At 45.8% G+C, this 26,370-nt stretch overlaps 1 protein-coding gene and 1 non-coding gene across 7 annotated transcripts in view; both read right to left on the bottom strand.

Annotated features, from left to right (window-relative positions):
• Nucleotides 1-26,370, bottom strand: part of LOC133504627 (neural cell adhesion molecule L1.1-like) — a 53,222-nt gene that overhangs the window by 14,760 nt on the left and 12,092 nt on the right. For 3 of the 6 annotated variants that reach the window (XM_061827084.1, XM_061827093.1, XM_061827102.1), the window contains 16 exons: nucleotides 19,651-19,892; nucleotides 19,088-19,102; nucleotides 18,839-18,950; nucleotides 16,396-16,565; nucleotides 15,811-15,933; nucleotides 14,940-15,110; nucleotides 13,848-13,962; nucleotides 13,585-13,769; nucleotides 13,179-13,310; nucleotides 12,806-12,949; nucleotides 12,616-12,727; nucleotides 11,745-11,905; nucleotides 6,878-7,037; nucleotides 2,400-2,527; nucleotides 1,308-1,409; nucleotides 1,028-1,243 (listed from right to left, as the gene is read on the bottom strand). In XM_061827084.1, the coding sequence (XP_061683068.1) occupies nucleotides 1,028-1,243; nucleotides 1,308-1,409; nucleotides 2,400-2,527; nucleotides 6,878-7,037; nucleotides 11,745-11,905; nucleotides 12,616-12,727; nucleotides 12,806-12,949; nucleotides 13,179-13,310; nucleotides 13,585-13,769; nucleotides 13,848-13,962; nucleotides 14,940-15,110; nucleotides 15,811-15,933; nucleotides 16,396-16,565; nucleotides 18,839-18,950; nucleotides 19,088-19,102; nucleotides 19,651-19,756 (2,152 nt within the window). In that variant the 5' untranslated portion in view covers nucleotides 19,757-19,892. Of the gene's footprint in view, nucleotides 1-1,027; nucleotides 1,244-1,307; nucleotides 1,410-2,399; nucleotides 2,528-6,877; nucleotides 7,038-11,744; nucleotides 11,906-12,615; nucleotides 12,728-12,805; nucleotides 12,950-13,178; nucleotides 13,311-13,584; nucleotides 13,770-13,847; nucleotides 13,963-14,939; nucleotides 15,111-15,810; nucleotides 15,934-16,395; nucleotides 16,566-18,838; nucleotides 19,029-19,087; nucleotides 19,103-19,650; nucleotides 19,893-26,370 lie in introns of all 6 variants that reach the window. The other 3 variants (XM_061827110.1, XM_061827118.1, XM_061827126.1) reach the window with 3 other exon arrangements.
• trnai-gau (transfer RNA isoleucine (anticodon GAU)) lies at nucleotides 18,556-18,628 on the bottom strand. Its single transcript has one exon. It is a non-coding gene; the product is annotated as a tRNA-Ile (tRNA).

The following is a 26,370-nucleotide window of genomic DNA, read 5'->3' on the forward strand; positions in this document are numbered from 1 at the left end:
GTTTAAAGTGACAAATTGTGCAATAGTCTACAGTATATATTACTAATACTAATACTGATTGGACCAGCAGGGTGTGAGGGTGTGTCCCAACAACAGCACAAGGCAGAAAATACTGTAGTAGTTCCTTGAAGTTACAAAAAGAAGCAATGTGTTTCAGGTGTGCCTTCAAAGTCATCTAATTAACACAAATGATGTTAATAAGGGTCCAAAAAGTCAAAATCTGGGTTTTTCCAAAATGTTCAAATGTATAGTAATTTTACTGCTTGCAAACTTCACACTTTGAAAGAAGTAATAAAAATTCACCCCTCAAAAATATTCATTATTCTGGCATTTAGCCAATATAAATAATTTTGGTAATCCTAAATGACCTAAAACTGAAAATTTTTCATCCCTGATTTCATGTAAGTCAGTCATAAAAATAAGGATATATATATATTATAATAATAATATTATTTTGTGTATGTAAACTTGCGCTTTCAACTTAATACACAAGATATTATCAGGCTTTTCTGTTAGATTTCAGGATTAAGATAGAATGCACTTTACAGATTGATTAAATTGAACATTCTCTAAACGTTTCAATGCATGTTCAACCGTTCCGTGATTCTGAATTATTTGCATTATTCACCATTCTCCAACAAGGACCTAAATGGCAAAATTGAGCAAAGAATAGACCAGTAGAATTGTTGTTAACGGTCCTCTCCAACATGCGCTTTAGATTGTGACATCATGAGACCAAGAGGACACCTGAATAATTAGTCATCAACAGTAGGACAAAAATTAGACATTTTTCGTTCTCAGAGTAATCCAAAGAGATTTTATATAATTTCTTCACGTGTATAGTGAGCCCTTGAACAGCTATCTGCTGAAACACTGAAATGTTCTTATAGTTTATTTTTTTCTGGATCATCTTAAGATGCTCGATGGTCCCAAAGCCGGGGCAAATGGGAAAGTAGCAATCCCTATCAAAGAGATTTTTTTTTAGTCATCCATTTTGGCTGAATGTTGGAACATTCGTGGTTCTTACCTGCCGGAGGCGTGCTGTGGAGGGCGGTGGACCGGCTGGGATCGCTGAGGCCAAGCTGGTTGACGGCGACGACACGGAAGGCGTAGGTGCAGAAAGGCCGGAGGCTGAGCTGCAGGTGGTTAAAGTCGGCGGACACCCGCTTCAGCACCTGCCACCTCCAGGTGTCGCCGTCGTGCCTACGTGAGTGCTGCTCCTCCTTGGCCTCCACTATGAACTCTGCCCACACAAGCGTGGCGAGTCACGTGACCTGAAGCGACACTCGAAGGTGCGCGCGTGGTACCTGTGATGGGGCTGTTGTGCGAGCGACCCGGGATCCAGCTCAGAGTCAAAGTGTCGTCTTTCACATCAGTCAGACTCACATCCTGAGGGGGGTCCGGACGAGCTGGGGGTCCGACATGAGACTACTGTCAGCTTCTTTTTTATTTTGCGATAAGACAGAAAAGCTGAATCTACATTTTCACCACCTTTTGCGTGCAGAAATATTTCGTAGGGTATAAAACGCATAGTTCAGCCTTATTTGATGGCAAGGGCTGGATCAGCAAAATCATAGCGTAATGAATATGAATAATATGTTTTCAAGGCCGATTCAGGAGGAGCAGCGTAGTTTAGTTGTGGAACAACAGATCAAGCCCTGCGATTGGCTGGCGACCAGTTGAGTGTGTTCTCTTATTCTTTTCACAAGATAGCTGGGATCGGCTCCAGCACACCTGCACCTCTTGGGAGGAGAAGTGCTACAAAAGATAGATGAATGAATGAACAACAGACCACATCTACCCCCTCGGCACGGTCCTCAAGGGTGCCGTGGAAGAGATGGAAGTGGTTGAGGAGACGGAACTGTGGGCTTCACTGCATAAACTGCTGCCCCTGAAATTTGACGCCGGATAAGCGGAAGATGGATCGATGGAAGAAAATAAAAAAAGAGAGACATTTTTCATCCAATTCATCCACCCACTCCTTTTTCCATACCGCGTATCATCATTTGGGTCCCGGGTGTTCTGGCGCGCCTATCCCAGATGACTCTGGGTGAGATGCAGAGTCCACCCTGAACTGGTCGCCAGCCAATTGCAGGGCACATTGGAAAAAAAAAACATTCACACCTCCAGACAATTTCAAGTCTCCAGTTGACCTAGCATGCATGTTTTTGGCATGTGGGAGGAAAACTGGAGTACTTGGAGTAAACCCATGCAGGCACAGGGAGCACATGCAAACTCCACATAGGTGAGGCTGGATTTGAACTCACAACCTCAGATCTATGAGGTCATTGTCCATACCAGTTGATCACTGTACCGCCTCATTCATATAAAATAAATCCACAAATATTTTGTTCTAGGCTTTTTATAACCAATTTGAGAGAATCCTGAAGTGTGCTCACCCACGACTGTGACAGAACCGCCTGCAGTCACCTGGTCCAGTTCTGTGATCACCTCGCACGAATACGCCGCATTGTCTTGTGATTGGATGTCAGTCACCTTCAATGTGCCGTTTTCAAAGACTGTGTACCTACAAGTGAACGGAGGGGCACACACACACACAATGTTGGTGCAGTTGCACTACATTGTAAAAGTTTGAACTATACAAGTACTGTATTCTAATTCTTTGCCATCAGAGGCCAACACGATTTATCAGACACTTAATTGTGAAAACTTTGGATGGCTGCTGAACAACTGAAAGGAATCAATATGTGTCATTTCCCGGATTTTCCATTTCCCAATCCCGGAAATCAACTCTCAGGTAGAGGACAGATATCCGCTGTTATCTACTGCTAATATCTTGTTAAAGTTTTAAACTTTTTTTTTTCATGTCTTTTAAAAGCTTTAATATGGCCAACTACAGTTTAGAAAGTGATACAAATGATTTTTTTAAAACAGATCAAATTGTCAAGTAAAAAATTGTTTATTTTTATCAACTAAAATACTAATTCACATTTGAAAGTTTTATTATTTAGAATGCATCAAATGATAATCAGTTAGCCAATTGTTTATTTAAATAGATTGTTACCTTTAGAAATCATACCCTTATGATGACTACAAAAATTGGATCTTGGTTTCCTTTGCCTGGACATGGGTCATTGGGCCCCCCCTCTGGAGCCAGGTCTGGAGGTGGGGCTCGAAGGCGAACGCCTGGTGGCTGGGCCTGCGCCCATGGGGCACAGCCCGAAAGGGTAACATAGGTCCCCCTTCCCATGTTTTCACCACCTGTGAGTAGGGCCATAGGGCTCAGGTGCGGCGTGAGTTGGGTGGTGGCCAAAGACGGGGACCTTGGTGATCCGATCCCCAGCTATAAATCCATGGACATGGAATGTCACCTTTTAGGCAGGGAAGGAGCCCGAGTTGGTCCGTGAGGTCGAGAAGTTCCGACTAGATATAGTCGGACTGGCCTCTACGCACCGCTTAGGTTCTGGCACCACTCCTCTTAAAAGGGATTGGACTCTGCTCCACTCTGGAGTTGCCCACGGTGAGAGAGGCCAAGCAGGTGTGGGTATACTTATCGCTCCCCGGCTCGGGGCCTATACGTTGGGGCTTACCCTGGTGGATGAGAGGGTAGCCTACCTCCGCCTTCAGTTAGGGGGATGGGTCCTCGCTGTTTGTGCTTATGCACTAAACAGCAGTGCAGCGTACCCACCCTTTTTGGAGTCCTTAGAGTGAGTTCTGGAGAGCACCCCGTTTGGCGACTCCATCATTCTGCTGGGGGACCTCAATGCCCACGTGGGCAATGACAGTGAGACCCTAAGGGTGTAATTGGGAAGAATGCTCCCCCGATCAGAACTCGAGTGGTGTTTTGTTGCAGGACTTCTGTGCTCATCACGGATTGTCCATAACAAACACAATGTTCAGGCACAAGGCCGTTCACATGTCCACCTGGCAACAGGACACCCCAGGTTCGCAGTTCGATGATCAACTTTGTGGTCATGTCATCGGACTTGCATGTCTTGTACACTCGGTTGAAGAGAGGGGTGGAGCTGTCAACTGATCACCACCTGGTGGTAAGTTGACGCCGATGGTGGGGGAAGATGCCAGTCCAACGTGCCAGGCCTAAACGGATTGTGAGGGTCTGCTTGGAACGGCTGGCAGATTCCCCTGTCAGAAGGAATTTCAACTCCCACCTCCAAAAGAACTTTGCTCACATCCCGGAGGAGGCGGGAGACCTTGAATCGGAGTGGACGATCTTCCTCCCCTCCATTGCTGAGGCGGCGGACTGGAGCTGTGGCCGTAAGGTGGTCGGTGCCTGTCGTGGCGGCAACCCACGAACATGTTGGTGGATGCCAACAGTGAGGTATGCTGTCAAGCTGAAGAAGGAGTCCTCTCGGGCATTTCTGGCTTGTGAGACTCCCGAGGCAGCTGATAGGTACCAGCTGGCCAAGCAGAATGGGGCTTTGGTGGTCACTGAGGCAAAAACCCGAGCGTGGGAGGAATTCGGTGAGGCCATGGAAAATGACTTCAGGACAGCTTCGAGGAATTTCTGGTCCACCGTCCGGCGTCTCAGGAGGGGGACGCAGTGCACCGTTAACACTGGTTATAGTGGGGACAGGGTGCTGTTGACCTCAACCCGGGATGTTGTGAGTTGGTGGGGAGGATATTTTGAAGACATCCTCAATTCCACCAACACGCTTTACCACGAATAAGATGAGTCTGGATCCTCTGAGGCGGGCTCTTCTATCTCTGGGGTTGAGGTCGCCGAGGTAGTTAAAAAAACTCCTTGGTGGCAGGGCCCCGGGGGTGGATGAGATCCGCCCGGAGTTCCTAAGGGCTCTGGATGTTGTGGGGCTGTCCTACTTGACACACCTCTGCAACATCGTGTGGACATTGGGGACAGTGCCTATGGATTGGCAGACTGGAGTGGTGGTCCCCCTTTTCAAGAAGGGTGACCAGAGGGTGTGTTCCAACTATCGAGGGATCACACTCCTCAGCCTCCCTTGTAAGGTCTACTTTGGGGAACTGGAGAGGACGGTCTGTCAGGAAGTCGAGTCTCAGATTCAGGAGGAGCCATGTTGTTTTCGTCCTGGCCGTGGAACAGGTGACCAGCTCTACACCTTCGGCAGGATCCTCGAGGGTGCATGGGAGTTCGCCCAACCAGTCTAAATGTGTTTTGTGGACTTGGAGAAGGCATTCGACCGTGTCTCTCGGAGAGTCCTGTGGGCGGTTCTTCCGGAGTATGGGGTACCAAATCCACGGATACGAGCTGTTCGGCCCCAGTACGACCGCAGTCAGAGTTTGGTCCGCATTGCCGCAATAAGTCGGACTCGTTTACGGTGAGAGTTGGACTCCGCCAAGGCTGCCTTTTGTCACTGATTTTGTTCATAACTTTTATGGACAGAATTTCCACGCGCAGCTGAGGTGTAGAGGGTGTCCGGTTTGGTGGCCTCAGCATCGCATCTCTGCTCTATTCATTATCAACTGAATGTAAATCAATGTCTTATTCAAAGAGTCGTTAATTTGTTGAAATACCAATTACTTGGATGTAAATATCATGTAGCCCAGGTGTATTTCATCTATTTTGCAGTAGAGAGAATTAAATATCAAAATGTATATAAAAAATAATTAAATGAGAAAAAATTTGTACATTATTATGACAATGTGTTATTTAAATTTTTGGTCCTAGATTATATATATATATATATATTGTATACAATTACATTGGAAAATTACACCCTCCCCATTAAAAAAAATACCAATCCTGGAAATCTTTTTATGACCAAATTTTAAAAGTGTTTCTTTGGAATGTGTCTTTTTCCCTTTTTATTTATTTATTTATTTTTTTTTTGGGGGGGGGGCAAGGTTATTGACAATTTTTGGGGGAATAAAAAAAAATGACTGGATGTCAATTTCCATTTATTTCCTCAAACTGATGCGCTTACAAATATTACGCGGCGCTAAAACACGGCTTGTATGTGTCATGATCCTGCCGCTCCAGCCCGGGCTGTGAGGGTGCCTGCGCGCTCGCGCTAATTGGGAGGCACACACCTGCGCCTCATGCGGGCTGATTATCCTGTGTATATATATATATATATATATATATATATATATATATATATATATATATATATATATATATATATATATATATATATATATATGACCCCGATGACGACTGGCCCGCGCTAGATCGTTGAGCTTCATGCCCCGTTCGAGTACTTCCGTATCCCTGATCGACAACCCGTGTGTACCGACCTTCGCCTGTTCTCCGACCGACCCCGTAAGCCTGATTCCTTTGATACTTCTGCCTGCCTTGATCGATCTCCCGTGTACCGACTCCTGCCTGCCCGCTCACCTGCTCTCTTCGCCCGACGTCCCAACTACCGCTGCTGCACCTGACCGCCTGCCCGATCCCCGACCATCTAATAATAAACGTTTTTTCCCGAACTACCTTGCATCTGACGAATCCTGCATTTGGGTCCTACCTTCGTTCCGATGGGTCGTGACAGAATGTTGTGTTAGCTTTAGCATGTTAGAACTAGAGCAGTGATTTCCAACCTTTATAGAGCCACGGCACATATTTTACAATTGAAAAATCCCACGGCACACCAACAAAAGTAAATGCCATCAAAAATGGATAGATTAATTACTGTATGTACTTCGTGCCATCTAATAGAAGAGGATTTTTTTGTTCTGTCAGTCATTGTGCCTCACTGGCATAAATAGATGAATAAAGATACATTATTTCTTGTTTTTTTTTTAGCAATTACATAAAATTGGATAACTTCCCACGGCCCACCTGAAGAGTGCACACTAATGTACACAGTTTGGGAATAACTGCACTAGAGATCTCCCATCTTATCCACCAGCCACCAAAACGGCCGATTCGACATATTGTCTACCGACAAGAGTAACGCGACCGCGGTTTTGTTGTTACTTGTCATCCGGCGATGATTCGTCCAGTTTTTGCCCGTCCTTCCTCCAGATAATCTGGTGGCGAAGCAATCGGGGGTCTTTGCGGACATGACAATCCAGCACGGCGCTCCCACCTCGCAGCGCTCGGACGTTCTGCGGGGCCGTCTCAATCGTCGTCTTGTCTAACAGGAAACAACAGACAAAACAGTTGCACGGTTGCCCATAAAACACGACAGAATTGCGAGCGTGCAGCCATAAAACTTTGAATCTTTCTTATTGGTACACAAGAGGAGACACAGGGAAAAGGACCCTGAATTGCAATAATCCCGGAAATCAACTCTCAGGTAGAGGACAGATATCCGCTGTTATCTACTGCTAATATCTTGTTAAAGTTTTAAACTTTTTTTTTTCATGTCTTTTAAAAGCTTTAATATGGCCAACTACAGTTTAGAAAGTGATACAAATGATTTTTTTAAAACAGATCAAATTGTCAAGTAAAAAATTGTTTATTTTTATCAACTAAAATACTAATTCACATTTGAAAGTTTTATTATTTAGAATGCATCAAATGATAATCAGTTAGCCAATTGTTTATTTAAATAGATTGTTACCTTTAGAAATCATACCCTTATGATGACTACAAAATTGGATCTTGGTTTCCTTTGCCTGGACATGGGTCATTGGGCCCCCCCTCTGGAGCCAGGTCTGGAGGTGGGGCTCGAAGGCGAACGCCTGGTGGCTGGGCCTGCGCCCATGGGGCACAGCCCGAAAGGGTAACATAGGTCCCCCTTCCCATGTTTTCACCACCTGTGAGTAGGGCCATAGGGCTCAGGTGCGGCGTGAGTTGGGTGGTGGCCAAAGACGGGGACCTTGGTGATCCGATCCCCAGCTATAAATCCATGGACATGGAATGTCACCTTTTAGGCAGGGAAGGAGCCCGAGTTGGTCCGTGAGGTCGAGAAGTTCCGACTAGATATAGTCGGACTGGCCTCTACGCACCGCTTAGGTTCTGGCACCACTCCTCTTAAAAGGGATTGGACTCTGCTCCACTCTGGAGTTGCCCACGGTGAGAGAGGCCAAGCAGGTGTGGGTATACTTATCGCTCCCCGGCTCGGGGCCTATACGTTGGGGCTTACCCTGGTGGATGAGAGGGTAGCCTACCTCCGCCTTCAGTTAGGGGGATGGGTCCTCGCTGTTGTTTGTGCTTATGCACTAAACAGCAGTGCAGCGTACCCACCCTTTTTGGAGTCCTTAGAGTGAGTTCTGGAGAGCACCCCGTTTGGCGACTCCATCATTCTGCTGGGGGACCTCAATGCCCACGTGGGCAATGACAGTGAGACCCTAAGGGTGTAATTGGGAAGAATGCTCCCCCGATCAGAACTCGAGTGGTGTTTTGTTGCAGGACTTCTGTGCTCATCACGGATTGTCCATAACAAACACAATGTTCAGGCACAAGGCCGTTCACATGTCCACCTGGCAACAGGACACCCCAGGTTCGCAGTTCGATGATCAACTTTGTGGTCATGTCATCGGACTTGCATGTCTTGTACACTCGGTTGAAGAGAGGGGTGGAGCTGTCAACTGATCACCACCTGGTGGTAAGTTGACGCCGATGGTGGGGGAAGATGCCAGTCCAACGTGCCAGGCCTAAACGGATTGTGAGGGTCTGCTTGGAACGGCTGGCAGATTCCCCTGTCAGAAGGAATTTCAACTCCCACCTCCAAAAGAACTTTGCTCACATCCCGGAGGAGGCGGGAGACCTTGAATCGGAGTGGACGATCTTCCTCCCCTCCATTGCTGAGGCGGCGGACTGGAGCTGTGGCCGTAAGGTGGTCGGTGCCTGTCGTGGTGGCAACCCACGAACATGTTGGTGGATGCCAACAGTGAGGTATGCTGTCAAGCTGAAGAAGGAGTCCTCTCGGGCATTTCTGGCTTGTGAGACTCCCGAGGCAGCTGATAGGTACCAGCTGGCCAAGCAGAATGGGGCTTTGGTGGTCACTGAGGCAAAAACCCGAGCGTAGGAGGAATTCGGTGAGGCAATGGAAAATGACTTCAGGACAGCTTCGAGGAATTTCTGGTCCACCGTCCGGCGTCTCAGGAGGGGGACGCAGTGCACCGTTAACACTGGTTATAGTGGGGACAGGGTGCTGTTGACCTCAACCCGGGATGTTGTGAGTTGGTGGGGAGGATATTTTGAAGACATCCTCAATTCCACCAACACGCTTTACCACGAATAAGATGAGTCTGGATCCTCTGAGGCGGGCTCTTCTATCTCTGGGGTTGAGGTCGCCGAGGTAGTTAAAAAAACTCCTTGGTGGCAGGGCCCCGGGGGTGGATGAGATCCGCCCGGAGTTCCTAAGGGCTCTGGATGTTGTGGGGCTGTCCTACTTGACACACCTCTGCAACATCGTGTGGACATTGGGGACAGTGCCTATGGATTGGCAGACTGGAGTGGTGGTCCCCCTTTTCAAGAAGGGTGACCAGAGGGTGTGTTCCAACTATCGAGGGATCACACTCCTCAGCCTCCCTTGTAAGGTCTACTTTGGGGAACTGGAGAGGACGGTCTGTCAGGAAGTCGAGTCTCAGATTCAGGAGGAGCCATGTTGTTTTCGTCCTGGCCGTGGAACAGGTGACCAGCTCTACACCTTCGGCAGGATCCTCGAGGGTGCATGGGAGTTCGCCCAACCAGTCTAAATGTGTTTTGTGGACTTGGAGAAGGCATTCGACCGTGTCTCTCGGAGAGTCCTGTGGGCGGTTCTTCCGGAGTATGGGGTACCAAATCCACGGATACGAGCTGTTCGGCCCCAGTACGACCGCAGTCAGAGTTTGGTCCGCATTGCCGGCAATAAGTCGGACTCGTTTACGGTGAGAGTTGGACTCCGCCAAGGCTGCCTTTTGTCACTGATTTTGTTCATAACTTTTATGGACAGAATTTCCACGCGCAGCTGAGGTGTAGAGGGTGTCCGGTTTGGTGGCCTCAGCATCGCATCTCTGCTCTTTGCAGATGATGTGGTTCTGTTGGCTTCATCAAGCCGTGATCTCCAGCTCTCACTGGAGCGATTGGCAGCCGAGTGTGAAGTTGCTGGGATGAGAATCAGCGCCTCCAAATCCGAGACGATGGTCCTCAGTCGGAAAAGTGTGCCGTGCCCTCTCCAGGTCAGGGATGAGCTCCTTCACCAGGTGGAGGAGTTCAAGTATCTTGGGGTCTTGTACACGAGTGAAGGAAGAATGGAGCAGGAGATCGACAGACGGATTAGTGCAGCATCTGCAGTGATGCAGACTTTGTATTGGTCCGTTGTGGTAAAGATGGAGCTAAGTCGAAAGGCGAAGCTCTCAATATACCAGTCGATCTACGTTCCTACCCTCACCTATGGACGTGAGCTGTGGGTCATGACTGAAAGAACAAGATCTCTGATACAAGCGGCCGAAATGAGTTTCCTCCACAGGGTGTCCGGGCTCTCCCTTAGAGATAGGGTGAGAAGCTCGGTCATCCGGGAGGGGCACAGTGTCGAGCCGCTGCTCCTCCGCATTGAGACAAGCTAGTTGAGGTGGCTGGGGGATCTGATCTGGATGCCTCCCGGACACCTCCCTGGTGAGGCGTTCCAGGCATGTCCCACCGAAAAGAGACCCCTAGGACGAGCCAGGACACACTGGAGAGACTATGTCTCTCAGCTGGATTGGGAACGTGTCGGGATCCCTCCGGAAGAGCTGGAAGAAGTGGCTGGGGAAAGGGAAGTCTGGGTATCCCTGCTGAAGCTACTTCCCCCGCAACTCGACCCGGAAAAGCGGTAGATAATGGATGGATGGATAGATCTAGAAATTGTATTGTTTATTTTACCTGTATTTTTCATTTTACTATTTAAAGAACCCTTTGTTAAGACAATGAATTAATAAATGTACTTTTTTCAGCATTGTTTTTTTTGTTGTTGTTGAGGAAACAACAACTTTAATGTGGCCCAGGTTACGGGACTTTCAATAAAGTCAATGCTCAGTGGGCCACCCCTGATTTTTGATATCACAAGTGCAACTTGAAATAATATTGATATTTATCTTTTTGTCTGATAGTGCAGAACTTTTTAGATGAAATGATATTTAATTTTGTTATTCATGTTCGATGGCTACTAAAAGTGATTTAAATTGAATTTCTAAAAAAAAGATTAAAATTGGCTTAAACAATGATTGTCATGATCCTGCCGCTCCAGCACAAGCTGTGCGGGTGCGCTAATTGGGAGGCACACACCTGTGCCTCATGCGGGCTGATCATCCCCCGTATATTTAGGACCCAGTGACAACTGGTCAGCTGCCAGTTCGCTGAGCTTTATGTCCCGTTCCAGCACCCTCGTATTCCTGACTGAACCTGTGTGTACCGACCTTCGTCCGTTCTCCGACCAACCTTGTAAGCCTGACTCCTTGACACTTCTGCCTGCATTGTTTCCCCGTGCACCGGACTGCCTGCTTGATTCCCGAACTCTGCATACAATAAACGTGTCTCTTCTTGAACTACCTTGCGTCTTCCGAGTTCCTGCATTTGGGTCCTACCTCTCGTTCCGATGGGACGTGACAATGATAAGGCAGTGAACTAATTAGATGAACATTTTAACATGAAAAATTGACATGAATGTAATCTTTTAAATGTATTTTTAAAAAAGAATTTGAACCTCTGGACCAGTTTGCTACAACTGAAAGTTGAAAAAAAAAAACATGCAAGAAGAGGTTTTAATGTGGAAGCACCATGATAAATAAGACTTTCCAATTGTCGTCAGTTGAAGTCCATTTCATGGTGTCTTCCATGCCAGTTTTGTTTACATTTCTCTTAGTAAAACCACAAAAACACCAATAATCCTTCGTATTATTTTGATCATGATATCTGAGGTGTGCGTGACACTTACTGAATACTTCTAAGTGGGCATTGATGGAGATGTTAGTGTTTTTGATCACGCAAGTGTAAGTGCCGCTGTCGCTGTGGCCCACGTCGGACAACTCCAGCGTCCCATTCGTCAACAGGAAGACACGAGGGTCCGACAGCAGTGGGGTCCAGTCCTCCCAGTCCCTAAAAAAAAAAAAATGTGAATCCTTGATTGGAAAAAAGGCACTTAACAGTTTGGAAAAGCCAAGAACCTTTAAATCCACAGCATCAAATTGTGATAATGATGAGACACAGCTGGCAGAACACAAGGGGAAGTAATACTATATTTTCATAATAATACATTTATTTTATAAGTAATTTTTCAGCCCCTCAAGGTAAAGCAATAAATTGCCTGTCACATCTTGCATGGAAAAAAAATATCAAGTAGAAATGTTAGTCAGGTTCTGAGGAACCACAAACGTGCATGTTTTGAACAAAAACCAATTATAATATACTGTAACTGGTACCAATTTGTATTTTTGGGCACGGAACAAACTTGTTTTTCCATTTTTTGTGAGCTTTTTAAAAAAAAAAAAAAACATGCTACAAGGCCACGAGGAGGCGCCAAGGCTGTGGCTCAATAGAAACGCTTGGTCCGACTGAGGGACACATTTTGCATGTCGAGTTTATTTTAGCCCGGGTTGTTATAGAGAGACTTGCGAAAATATTGCATACATGCATTTTTTCCAAATCATCTTAAATGGATTTCAGATGTTATCCTTTTGTTATTTTCCTTTTGGCTTTCCGTTGAGGGGGTGCGTTTGGTTCGGCTAATGAAAGCCTGCCTGGTGGTAATCAGCTGCAGGGTACAATTTTTCTCATTTTTGCTTCACCGGTAATGTGAAGGCACTCGCCATTTGACATGAGGGAGCGGTGAGCCGAAGGTTTCGCAGGACATCTTGACGGTCCCGCCCTCTGTGACTCGGTATACGACACCGTCTGCAGACAGGATCTGAGGGGGTAGCTCTAAGAGGCACACAAAAGTCTACGTTCAGCTCCCATTAACCATGTCTCTGTCAAAGCCGACGTTGCTGAAAGACGTACCGACGACGTGGAGGTAGGCGTTGATGAGGATGGAGCCATGTTTGTTGGCGGCCTCGCACTGGTACACCGCCGTGTCGCTCAGCAGGACGTCCTTCAACTTCAGCACCCCGCCCGACACGCTGCGGCGAGTGTCCTTGTCCACTGCTGAGGAAACAAAGCGAGATCATCGGCAGGCGCTTTGACAACTTAATTTTTCCAACTTTGTGGGAAGTACGCAATTCCAGTGTTATCAAATGATGCAGTTAGAGTTACTGTAACAATAATGTACAGGATATTAATTTTTAACCCATTCCAAACTGATGCAATCCAAAAATAACAGAATATCGTGTGGAGTAGTGGAAGATTGGGGCCAAAGAGCAGTGAAGGAGGTTACTTGAGAGCGGCTGCCCGTTGATGCTCCAGGTCACGTTGGGGGTCGGGATGCCTTCCGCCAGACAGTCCAATCGCACGGTTTCGCCAGGAGCGTAACGCAAGTTCTGGGGTTCCTTCACCCAGTAGGGAGCAGCTTTATATGGCAAAAGGAACATGGCGTTGTTTTAGTGCTGACAAACAGAATGCAAGTATAGCCTGGGTTGTTAACAGAAGTTACAAGGAGTCTTCATCCCTTATAGGTTTTTGCTATGCGTTATGGCATTTCATTTTTAGGGCAAGCTCAGAAAATGGGTGGAAAGATGTCAGATGTGTTTGGAATGATAGCAATTTGTATTGGGTTCATAATTGAAGTTATATTTGTGGTTTAGAAATTGCAATTATAAATTTGGAGGTGTGAGAGCACCGACCTTCCACCGTGACAGTGTAGGAGTGCACACTGGAGCCGTGGGTATTGAACGCTCGACACTCGTACTCGCCGTCGTCGCTCTGACTGATGCTGTCGAAATAGAGCCAGCGGTTGTAGTTTTCCGGATGAGCGCTGGTTTCGTCCAGGTTTCCGTCCTTCTTCTTCCACTCCACTTTGGGAGTGGGGCTGGGAAGAAAATGAAGAAAATGCTCAGGCAGGATGCATGAAAAGAACAAGGAAGCGGCTGGGGGGGGAGATTCTTACAGGCCTTTGGGAATGCATTCCAAGGTAAGAGTTTGGCCACGGAGCGCCAAGACTGATGAGTGTGAACCACTTGGGTGGAAGATGTGAGGTGGCTTTCCGTGAACAACGTCATTACCTGGACCAAAGATCTATGTGTTAGTCAATCACATGCCACTGATAGCTAATCAATCAATTCATACATCAATTAGTCCCAAATTCCGACGTTTTAATACATCGTGCATGGTGGCCGGCATGGTGGAGCAATTGGTGTGGGCCTCACAGTGTTGAGGAACGGGGTTTAAATGTCGCCCCGCCCGTGTGGAGTTTGTCTGTTCTCCCGTGCTGGTGTGACGGTCTAAGCGCGCCCCCGTGCTGAAAAGTCTCCTTGTGATGAATGCGCATGAGTTACCAACAGGGGAGCTCTGGGTACGTAGCAGACGCTGACTGGGAAATCTCCTGGTTCCATGCTTCCCGTTCTTCTACATAGCTGACATACCTTATAACCTAACTCTAACCTAACCTTAAAACAAAAGTTTATAAATAAGGTATACACATACAGTATATGTACGTTCGCTGTGTTCATCTTTCTGAGACGTCCATAGCGAACGTGAACACTCGGCGACAAGTTGTCGAATGGCACATGTTGAAGCATGGGTGGGGATGTTTCAGAATGGCCGGAGGTTTACAAAATATACGCGCATGCGCATTAATATATGCGTATCCACATTACTCCCAAAGAGACTTTACAGCAACGGGAGCGCTCAGACTGTCACATCGGCGTGGGTTTTCTCCGGGCACTGCGGTTTCCTCCCACATCCCAAAAAAACATGCGACTTTAATTAGACACTCTAAATTGCCCCGAGGTGTGATCGCGAGTGCTGTTGTCTGTCTCTATGTACCCTGCGATTGGCTGGCAAGCAGTTCAGGGTGCACCCCGCCTCTTGCCCGTTGACAGCTGGGATAGGCTCCAGCACTCCCCGCGACCCTTTTGAGGATAAGCGGCTAAGAAAATGGATGGATGGCGCATGGTGGTATCTTTATTTTATGTATTGTATTTTGTTAGAGTGTGTGCTTCGGTGTTGTGTGTTTGTGTGTACGCATGTGTGCACTCACTGGGCAGCACAATTAGGGCAATGGCAGTGTCAGGCAAGATGGTCCTGGCTGCCGTGTACTGGGCGTTGCAGATATAATCCAGTCGGCTATCACTCTTGAGCAGATTAGCGAAGTACAAGTTGCCGTTGAGGCCGACCGTCACTCTGTCACTCTGCCTTATGTGCACCATCTCTGCAAGTCAAAATGTACTCCCATCGCGTCCATGTCGACTTGACACACAACTTGTTGACTTTCTCTGTAGTTCTGTAAAATCTTTCAATGAATATTTAATGATCTTCATTTACAGTATGTAAAGTCACTTATCCGGTTAATTATTTCTCACAATAATTAGAAAATAGACAAAGGTAAACAAGTATGCAACACTTTATATCAATAAATCTCTGCCAGTGTTTACATTTTCTAATGATTGCTTCTGCAAGATCTCTTGAAAGTCACAATGTCCCACCTGCGGGGAGCAATTTTTCAAACGGAGCTGAAGGCACCACGTAGACGTCCACAAATATGTGTAAGCACCTCTTTCTCTTTTTGTAATGTTACGCAATAATTATTATGTGTTGATAGAAATGATTTTGTGATGTGATAGCAGTGGTATTAAGATTATTTGGACGCTCAAGCCCTCACTGAAGGTCCAGCTCCAAAGTACACAGCACAACACAGCTAAACTCTAAACCTTTCCCCAAGATTAATCCTTAACCCTAACTCTGACCACAACTCTCACCGTATTTATCTAGAGTATTCATTTTTTTACAACACAAAATAATTTATAATAACCTCTTATTAAAGGCAAAAACTTTAAAAAAAAAAAGGAATTTTTTTTTTGCTGTATTCTTCTGTTTCTGATGTATTGATTTATAAGCAATCCGAAACTCACTCTTGTCCATCCAGTGGATGACTGGCGGGCTGGAGCTCGATGGAGGTGTACAGGACAGGACCATGCTTTCCCCCACGTATGCTTGCCGCCGGAACTTCTTTTGCTTCTGCACGACTGGCTGGGCTACAAGACACACGCACGCATGCACACACACGCTGACATCACTGCTCTGGTTCCTGGAAATGGTTACCGCGGCAACAAGGGATGAGAGAGCAGAAAAGGCGGCCCCGGTCAACCTCACTGTGTATGTGTTTGTATTATTGTGCATATGGTCTCTCATCAACCATGTGACTTCTAGGGTGCTTTGTAGAGTATGATAATTATATTAATAATTATAAAGAACTTATTGAAAGTTAGGTAGGTAGGAAAAGTAGTTACATAGGTAGGTAGGTAGGTGGTTTCACACTACAGTGTAGGTATTTAGCTGGATGGGTTGAATGGTAGGTCAGATAGGTAGGTATTATAAGAGGTGGGTCATATAAGTGGGCAAGAAAGTAGGGATCTTGTTGGGTTGCTGGGTAGCTCTTTACTACAGCTGCCTCGGCTAGGTAGATAGGCTCGCTATGAGGTTTGGTAGAATCTCACCCTCCACATTGATGTGCACCGTCTGTGTCATGGCGGTCCCAAGCATGTTGGAGGCGTAGCATCGGAACGTTCCCTGGTAAAATTCCAATTCTTCGTCCTCATTGACCTCCAGGGTTCCACTTTCCGTCCGTTCTGACTCGAACGTCCGGCCGTCCTTCACCCAGCGGAACCTAGGGAGGGGGGGATGAGGTGATATGAGCTCATCATTCGGGGAACATTTGTTGCCACGGTGACAGAAAGGCCCGGAGGATCAAAAAGCCTGAAGTTAGCGTGGCAGGCTATATGTGGATGCCACTGTCAACAAGTTCTATTCGCTGGTTTCTTCATTACCATACGAACTATTGATTGTATATGATAGGATGGCCCTCTTCATGATGCCAAATTTGACCCATACCCATGATATTGCGCCTGTCATAGCAGGACACTTACCACAAATTAAATGAACAACATGATCACGAATTTAATGAACAGGAAAAATGCATTCATAAGTACATATGAGAAAAACAGAAGGAAAATAAACAACGTGAACACAGCTCATTCAGTACATCTTTGATCGTAATGATGACAAACGGTGCAGACAAAAGGATAAATACAGTGAAGAAGATAAGTATTTGAACACCCTGCTAGTTCTCCCACTTAGAAATCATGGAGGGGTCTGAAATTTTCATCGTAGGTGCATTTCCACTGTGAGAGTGATAATCTAAAAAGAAACATCCAGAAATCACAATGTATGATTTTTTTTTTATGATTTATTTGTGTGATACAGCTGCAAATAAGTATTTGAACACCTGTCTATCAGCTAGAACTCTCACCCTCAAAGACCTGTTAGTCCGCCTTTAAAAGTCCACCTCCACTCCATGTATTATCCTGAATCAGATACACCTGTGTGAGGTCGTTAGTTGCATAAAGACACCAGTCCGCCCCATACAATCAGTAAGACTCAAACTTGTAACATGGCCAAGACCAAAGAGCTGTCCAAAGACACCACAGACAAAATTGTACAACTCCACATGGCTTTTAAGGGGTACGGAGAAATTGCCAAGAAGCTTGGTGAAAAAAGTTCCACTGTTGGAGCAATCATTAGAAAATGGAAGACGCTAAACATTATGGTCAATCTCAATCGGAGTGGAGCCCCACTCAAGATATCACCTCATGGGGTCTCAATGATCCTTAGAAAGGTGAGGAATCAATCCAGGATGACACGACAGGACTTGGTCAATGACCTGAAAAGAGCTGGGACCACCGTTTCCAAGGTGACTGTTGGTAATACACTGAGACGTCATGGTTTGAAATCATGCATGGCACGGAAGGTTCCCCGACTTAAATCAGCACATGCCATTGAGCATTTGGATGATACAGAGGAATCGTGGGAGAAAGGTTTGTGGTCAGATGAGACCATAATGGAACGTTTTGGTCATAATTCAACTCGCCGTGTTTGGAGGAAGACGAATGATGAGTTCCATCCCAAGAACACCATCCCTACAGTGAAGCATTTAGGTTGTAGCATCATGGTTTGGGGGTGTTTTTCTGCACATGGGACAGTACGACTGCACTGTATTAAGGAGAGGATGACCGCGGCTATGTATTGTGAGATTTTGGGGAACAACGTCTTTCCCTATGTCAGAGCATTGAAGATGGGTCGTGGCTGGGTCTTTCAACATGACAATGACCCGAAGCACACAGCCAGGAAAACCAAGGAGTGGCTCCGCAAGAAGCATATCAAAGTTCTGGCGTGGCCTAGCCAGTGTCTCCAGATCGAAACCCAATAGAAAATCTTTGGAGGGAGCTGAAACTCCGTGTTTCTCAGCGACAGCCCAGAAACCTGTCTGATCTAGATAAGATCCATGTGGAAGAGTGGGCCAAAATCCCTCCTGCAGTGTATGCAAACCTGGTGAACAACTACAGGATACGTTTGACCTCTGTAATTGCAAACAAAGGTTACTTTACCAAATAATGACATTGGTTTTCTCAGGTATTCAAATACTTATTTGCAGCTGTATCACACAAATAAAGCTCATACATTATAGGTAAGTAAGTAAGTTTCTTTCGGCTTGTCCCTTTCGGGGTCGCCACAGCGTGTCATCTCAGATGAACGCACATATGTTTGGCACAATTTTTACGCCGGATGCCCTTCCTGACGCAACCCTTCTCAGGGAGTGGAGGCCCCAGTGGGATACGAACCCACAACCCCTGGTTTATCAAACCAGTGCTCTAACCACTGAGCTACAGGGCCTCTAAAGCTCATACATTATGATTTCTGGATATTTCTTTTTTGATGATCTCTCACAGTGGACATGCACCTATGATGAAAATTTCAGACCCCTCCATGATTTCTAAGTCAGAGAACTTGCAATATAGCAGGGTGTTCGAATACTTATTTTCTTCACTGTAGATAGTCAGCTGAATATTTCCTATGTAATGTTATGGTGAACGAGAGACATACGTGGGCGGCGGGTTGCCCGAGGCCTCGCACGGCAGATCGATGTCATCGCGAGAAAAAGCCGTGTATGACGTCTTCACCTCTGAGGGCATCGTGAGCACAGGGGGCTGTGAAACTGACAAATATGGCACATGGTTTCACACCTCGGCATTTGTGAGCCTCGCCGCGAGTGTTGACCCACCAGGAAAATACACTGTAACAAAATAAAAATCAAACTTTACACATCACCGTGGCAACGGGAGAGTCACTTACTGTTGTTGGCTTTGTCTGTTTGTCCAAACGCAAGCCAGAGAAGGAGGCAAGAGGGAAAACGTTTAGCAAAACCGTCAAACAATAAAAAAAAAATGATACAGTGTGCAACAATATTGATATTTTGTCCCAATTGTAACTGCTGCTGTTCATTAAGCGATAATATCACGCTGCACACGATGCGATCACAACATTTTTGAGGAACACTGTATCACAGGACATATTGAAACAACAATATCTATATTTTGCCACACACCAAATTGATGCCATGTCATAACAGATACATGGTGATATCAAAGTTTTGGAGCACGCTGAAGTGATACTGAGTTGATAATTGCTAATATTAGATCATCTGTATTTCTTTAGGGTAGCCCTAATTGCCCCATTGATACTAATATACAACACAAATGCCTTGATGTACATTGCCATTGTGGTTCCACCAAGCTGGTATAGCATTGTGACAGATAACGATACAGTACATCGCATTATTGATATTTTTGTCAACATTTTTGAAACGCTCGGCATTCGATATTGATGCGGTAGAGACACAATAGTGCGATACTTACAGCCTTGCGGGATGACGAGCGCTCCCTGAGCCAATCGAGGCGCGGACGGCGAGAGGAAGGTCAAAGGGAGGAGGACGAGGAAGGGGAGGGCCATCGACACACACATGTCTCAATGTCCCATTGACGCACATGCAATCATGAAGGCACACACACACGCGCGCACACACACTGCCTCGATCCCTAATGGTGATGTAGCAACGTCACAGCGAGAGTCACGGTAGCGCTTTGCCGGTCCACTGATACTGTGAGGAGGAGGGAAAGGAAGAAGAAAGGGCATGGGGGGAGTTGACCCATAGAACAAAGGAAAGATGGTTAGATGGGAAGGGGGGACATTAAAATCAATCCAATGATTTTTTTGTCAAAAAATATGAAACTACCCAAATTGTGTTAAATGTCAGTAATATTTAGCAAATAACTTGCACATTGGCACAAATTTTACAGCTCAAACGTGATAAAAGAATCATATTTCTCACTACCCTTTAAAGACAACTGTCAGAAAACAAATACTGTATTTATCTAGTGGCCATAAAAATTCTGAAGCCACGCAGTTGCACTATGCAATGTTGAATGATTGCTTTAATAAGGATGTGAATTATTGTCGCTCGTGTGTGGCGATACAATAGTTTTTTCAATTATAGCTGTTATTCATTAGCAACGTTGATGCTTTTGACATTTTACTTGGAATTTCCTGTATTGTTCATATTTAGAATTATCTGTCGTCCGTTTGGGTAATTTAAAAAAAATGGCAAAACTCTGCCTGATGACTGCCAATTACAAATTATTACTTTAATTAGCTGTACGTTCTGCTTCCTTGCATTTAATGTCAAACAAGCGTGCCTCCTTACATTTTTTTTTGCAACTGAGTGAGTTTTTCAGGGTCGTGTTGGGGGACCCCTAAAAACACAACAAACATTTTCCGCAACTTCACTGAGGGTATGTCTGATATTTTCCTTTAAATGGACATTTTCTTCCCTTGTGCATCATTGACTTGAAGTGAGAGATGATCCTGGCACTCAACCTGCAAATTCCTTTTCAGAAAATCCTCTCTCAGCGTTGCTAAAAATAGCATCGAGGCACTTGAAAGCACGCTGTGGACACATTCATGTGAATTCAATAAAACAGAGGCGATCCCTCCAACAAATGTTTGTTTTTTTTTTTTTTTCATTGAATGGAAGTTTCCTGCAATCTTGATTGCCCGGAGGGGAAGTCAACTCTGCATTTTAAACTGTTGGGTAGTGGCAAATATTCTAGTTGGAACATTCTACATCAGGGGTCTCAAACTGGCGGCCTGCGGGCTGCAAAGGGCCCGTGAGACAATATTTTGTGACCCCCTCGAGGGCCTCGAGTTTTATATGAATGGCACTTTTACAGTGTTGAATGCGAAGCTGACGAGGCGACCAATCACAGTGGGTTGGATGGCTATCGGAGGTGGGACATTGACTGGACTAGATGTAAGTGGAGAAACAATTTTCCATGAGAGAATGTTACAGCATTGTGCCCATGGACGTTTTTTTGTTTTTTTGTAGTTTTGGACACAAATTGTAAACAGCATCATTCTTCATCTCATTTTGTGTTCAAAAAAAGATGTTTGAGAAGATAGGATTGTTTTTAATGTCTAATTTAAATTTCACATACTTACATGTCCGCTAAGGCTGCGGCCCAACCTCAGCCAGACATTGCCTCCAGCAGGCCCAAGGTAAATTGAGAAAACCACAGTGCCCGGAGGAAACCCACGCAGGTATGGGGAGAACATGCAAACTCCACACAGGAGGGTCGAGGGATTGAACGCGGGACCTCAGAACTGTGAGGCCAACGCTTTACCAGCTGATCCACTCTTCCACCGTGGCAGAAAGGTATAGAATTTATATTGTAAGTTCATAAACAATGTGTGCATACATTACTCAAAATCGAAAGAAATGAAAAGATGCTTACGCATGATTTAACAGAATCTTGGGACAGGGGCTTGCTGCAAAGCATGCAGCCTTTTGTTATTCATTGTATTTGTATAATTCATGTAGTTATTTATCAATAATTTGGTATGATGCATGACTTTTTTCCCCACTCCTCTTCTCCTTTGTCAACATAGCGGAAAAAAGTGAAAGGAAGGCGAGGTGAAGCCAATTTTTTCATTCGTCGCCGCTTCTACTCGAGCTAACAAAGCAGAACCTTTCCTCTCCAAATGTCGGACGCCCCCGAAGTGCCGGCCATCTCGGCTAATGTTGAATACACACGGCCCCGCCCGTTGACCGCCGCCGGCGTCCTGGGACATCCCACGGAAGCGGAGGGGCGTTTTGCTGGTCGGCCTGAGGGGAGAAGGAAGGGTGGGTGCAGGTGGGACAGTCTAATGGGGAGGGGACCTGGGTGGGGGGTTTGAGTTTGTGTGTGTGTACACGTGTGTGCACGTGTAAAATGGGGACAGGAGGGAGGCATCATGGTCCAAGGGCAAAATGGGGGTGCAGGTGGAGGAATAGTGCCCGACGGAGCGAGAAATTAAGTCATTGATAGATTCCGATCTGCAAGGAAGAATCTGGAAGTGTGGCGGGAGATACGGGGAGGGAGCAGGGAGCGGGTAGTGGGGGGAAATAACTGCCTAAACACACAAAGGCAATAATAAATAAAGCCAAAGTCTGTGAAATTGAGATTCCGCTATTTGTTCATTTCCAGACTGACACTTTTTTGTGCAATCATGCTCAATGCGTTTGTCCCATTTTAGAAAAAGACCAAAAAATAAAGCTAGTGGAGGCCTAAAACTTTACATAGTACTAACTTTATATACTGTAAGACATGTATTAATACGTAAGCAGTGGAAAACTAAATAGACACCGACAATAGTAACATGATCATTGTGGCCACGTCTGTGTGTGATTGATAAACTGCTGATGTCGCCCACATCAGACTTCATGAATATGAAACGAGAGTGTCATTTTAATAAAGCCCCTCTGAGATTAACATGTCTGTCCGAAGGGCTGCACGTCTGCGTGTGGCTGCTGTGCGCGTGTCCATTATCATGCTAATTAGCAAAAGGAGACAGACTTCAAACACATGCCGAGTAAAGAAATGTTTTTAATTTGAAAAATGCATGGCAAGATGTTGAGAATTTTCTTTTAAAAACACTTTTTTTGGGATGAGTTCATATTTTGGACAAACATGAATTGAACCTAGTTCATTTCTGCCAAATGAACATGTAATTAAGAACATGTCAAAGTATTGCGAGTTTGTTTTTTTTTTTGTTGTCAGACAACACAAAAAGGATCATGATGATTCCATAAGCAAGAAAAAGAGATTTGTGAACTTCCGAACAATAACAAAGTCAATATGAATCATGTTGAAAGGGAATGGAAGAAGTCAATCGGAACACTCCAGCTCGGGTTCTGACCAGAACAAAGAGATCAGAACACGTTGGTCCAGTTCTGAAGGCTCTACATCGCCTACAACATTGTCTCTAAAGTTCTACTACTAGTTTAGAAATCACTAAGTGGTTCAGGTCCTCAATACATTTAAAATAACCAATATTAATATTACAATTGCACAAACCAGTGCAATCTGTAGGCCGGTCCCAAGCCCGGATAAATGCAGAGGGTTGCGTCAGGAAGGGCATCCGGCGTAAAAACTGTGCCAAACAAATATGAGCGTTCATCTAAAGAATCCCATACCGGATCGGTCGTGGCCCGGGTTAACAACGCCCGCCCCCAGCACTGCTAACCTGCAGGGCGTCGGTGGAATTCAGCTACTGTGGGTCGAAGACAAAGAAGAGGAGGAAACCGGATCCAGCGTCAGAAGAAAAAGAGGAATGCACAGAGCCTACAACTGAGTGTAGGGACTTTGAATGTTGGTACTATGACAGGAAAAGCTCAGGAGTTGGTTGACATGATGATTAGGAGAAAGGTTGATATTCTGTGCATCCAAGAGAGCAGGTGGAAAGGTAGTAAGGCTAGAAGTTTGGGAGCAGGGTTTAAATTATTCTACCACGGAGTAGATGGGAAGAGAAATGGAGTAGGGGTTATTTTAAAGGAAGAGTTGTCTAAGAATATCTGGAGGTGAAAAGAGTATCAGATTGAGTGATGAGACTAAAATTTAATTTGAGGGTGTTATGTATAATGTGGTTAGCGGTTATGCCCCACAGGTAGGATGTGACCTAGAGTTGAAAGAGAAATTGTGGAAGGAACTAGATGAAGTAATTCTGAGCATCCCAGACAGCGAGAGAGTTGTAATTGGTGCAGATTGTAATGGACATATTGGTAAAGGAAATAGCGGCAATGAAGTGATGGGTAAGTACGGCATCCAGGTAAGGAACTTTGAGGGACAGATGGTGGTGGACTTTGCAAAAAGGATGGAGATGGCTGTAGTGAACACTTATTTCCAGAAGAGGGAGGAACATATAGTGACCTACAAGAGCGGAGGTAGAACCACGCAGGTAGATTATATTTTGTGCAGACGATGTAATCTGAAGGAGGTTACTGACTGTAAAGTAGTGGTAGGGGAGAGTGTAGCTCGACAGCATAGGATGGTAGTATGTAGGATGATTCTGGTGGTGGGTAGGAAGATTAAGAAGACAAAGGTAGAGCAGAGAACCATGTGGTGGAAGCTGAGAAAGGAAGAATGTTGTGCGGCCTTCCGGAAAGAGGTGAGACAGGCTCTCGATGGACAACCGAAGCTCCCGGAAGACTGGACGACGACAGCCAAGGTGATCAGAGAGACAGGCAGGAGAGTACTTGGTGTGTCATTGGTAGGAAAGGGGAGAAGGAGACTTGGTGGTGGAACCCCAAAATACAGGGAGTCATGCAAGGAAAGAGATTAGCGAAGAAGAAGTGGGATACTGAGAGGACTGAGGAGAGGCGAAAGGAGTACATCGAGATGCGACGTAGGGCAAAGGTAGAGGTGGCAAAGGCTAAACAAGAGGCATATGAAGACATGTACACCAGGTTGGACACGAAAGAAGGAGAAAAGGATCTCTACATGTTGGCCAGACAGAGGTTGTGGAAATGGGAAGGGTGTGCAGCAGGAAAGGATGATTAAGGATACCGATGGAAATATGTTGACTGGTGCCACTACTGTGCTGAATAGATGGAAAGAATACTTTGAGAAGTTGATGAATGAAGAAAATGAGAGAGAAGGAAGAGTTGAAGAGGCAAGAGTGAAGGACCAGGAAGTGGAAATGATTACTAAGGGGAAGTCAGAAAGGCACTACAAAGGATGAAAAATGGAAAGGCAGTTGGTCCTGATGACATACCGGTAGAGGTATGGAAGCAATTTGGAGAGATGGCTGTGGAGTTTTTGACCAACTTATTCAACAGAATACTAGCGGGCGAAAAGATGCCTGAAGAATGGAGGAAAAAGTCTTCTAGTTCCCATTTTTAAGAACAAAGGGGATGTTCAGAGCTGTGGGAACTATAGAGGAATAAAGTTGATGAGCCACACAATGAAGTTATGGGAAAGAGTAGTGGAGGCTAGACTCAGGACAGAAGTAAGTATCTGCGAGCAACAGTATGGTTTCATGCCTAGAAAGAGTACAACAGATGCATTATTTGCCTTGAGGATGCTCGTGGAAAAGTACAGAGAAGGTCAGAAGGAGCTACATTGTGTCTTTGTGGATCTAGAGAAAGCCTATGACAGAGTACCAAGAGAGGAACTGTGGTACTGCATGCGTAAGTCTGGTGTGGCAGAGAAGTATGTTAAAATAGTACAGGACATGTATGATGGCAGCAGAACAATGGTGAGGAGTGCCTTAGGTGTGACAGAGGAATTTAAGGTGGAGGTGGGACTGCATCAGGGATCAGCTCTGAGCCCCTTCCTGTTTGCAGTGGTAATGGATAGGCTGACAGATGAGGTTAGACTGGAATCCCCTTGGACCATGATGTTCGCAGATGATATTGTGATGTGCAGTGAAAGCAGGGAGCATACAGAGGAACAATTAGAAAGATGGAGACATGCACTGGAAAGGAGAGGAATGAAGATTAGCCAAAGTAAAACAGAATATATGTGCGTGAATGAGAAAAGTGGAGGGGGAAGAGTGAGGCTACAGGGAGAAGAGATAGCGAGGGTGGACGACTTCAAATACTTGGGGTCAACAATACAGAGCAATGGTGAGTGTGGTAAGGAAGTGAAGAAATGGGTCCAAGCGAGATGGAACAGTTGGCGAAAGGTGTCTGGTGTGTTATGTGACAGAAGAGTGTCTGCTAGGATGAAGGGCAAAGTTTACAAAACAGTGGTGAGGCCGGCCATGATGTACGGATTAGAGACGGTGGCACTGAAGAAACAACAGGAAGCTGAACTGGAGGTGGCAGAAATGAAGATGTTGAGGTTCTCGCTCGGAGTGAGCAGGTTGGATAGGATTAGAAATGAGCTCATTAAGAGGGACAGCCAAAGCTGGATGTTTTGGAGACAAGATTCGAGAGAGCAGACTTCGATGGTTTGGACATGTTCAGAGGCGAGAGAGTGAGTATTGGGGTAGAAGGGTGCTGAGGATGGCGCTCCCAGGCAAAAGAGCGAGAGGAAGACCAAAGAGAAGGTTTATGGATGTGGTGAGGGAAGACATGAGGGCAGTTGGGGTTAGAGAGGAAGATGCAGGAGATAGGCTAAGATGGCAAAAGATGACACGCTGTAGCGACCCCTAACGGGAAAAGCCGAAAGGAAAAGAAGAAGAATACCAAACCGCGTTCTGAGATCTGCAGATTCAGATCAGATAGCCAAGCACAGAGTCTAAAGGAAACATGGTGAAGC

This window comes from Syngnathoides biaculeatus, chromosome 2 (assembly GCF_019802595.1).
Source record: "Syngnathoides biaculeatus isolate LvHL_M chromosome 2, ASM1980259v1, whole genome shotgun sequence".
In the NCBI taxonomy this organism is placed as follows: Eukaryota; Metazoa; Chordata; class Actinopteri; order Syngnathiformes; family Syngnathidae; genus Syngnathoides; species Syngnathoides biaculeatus.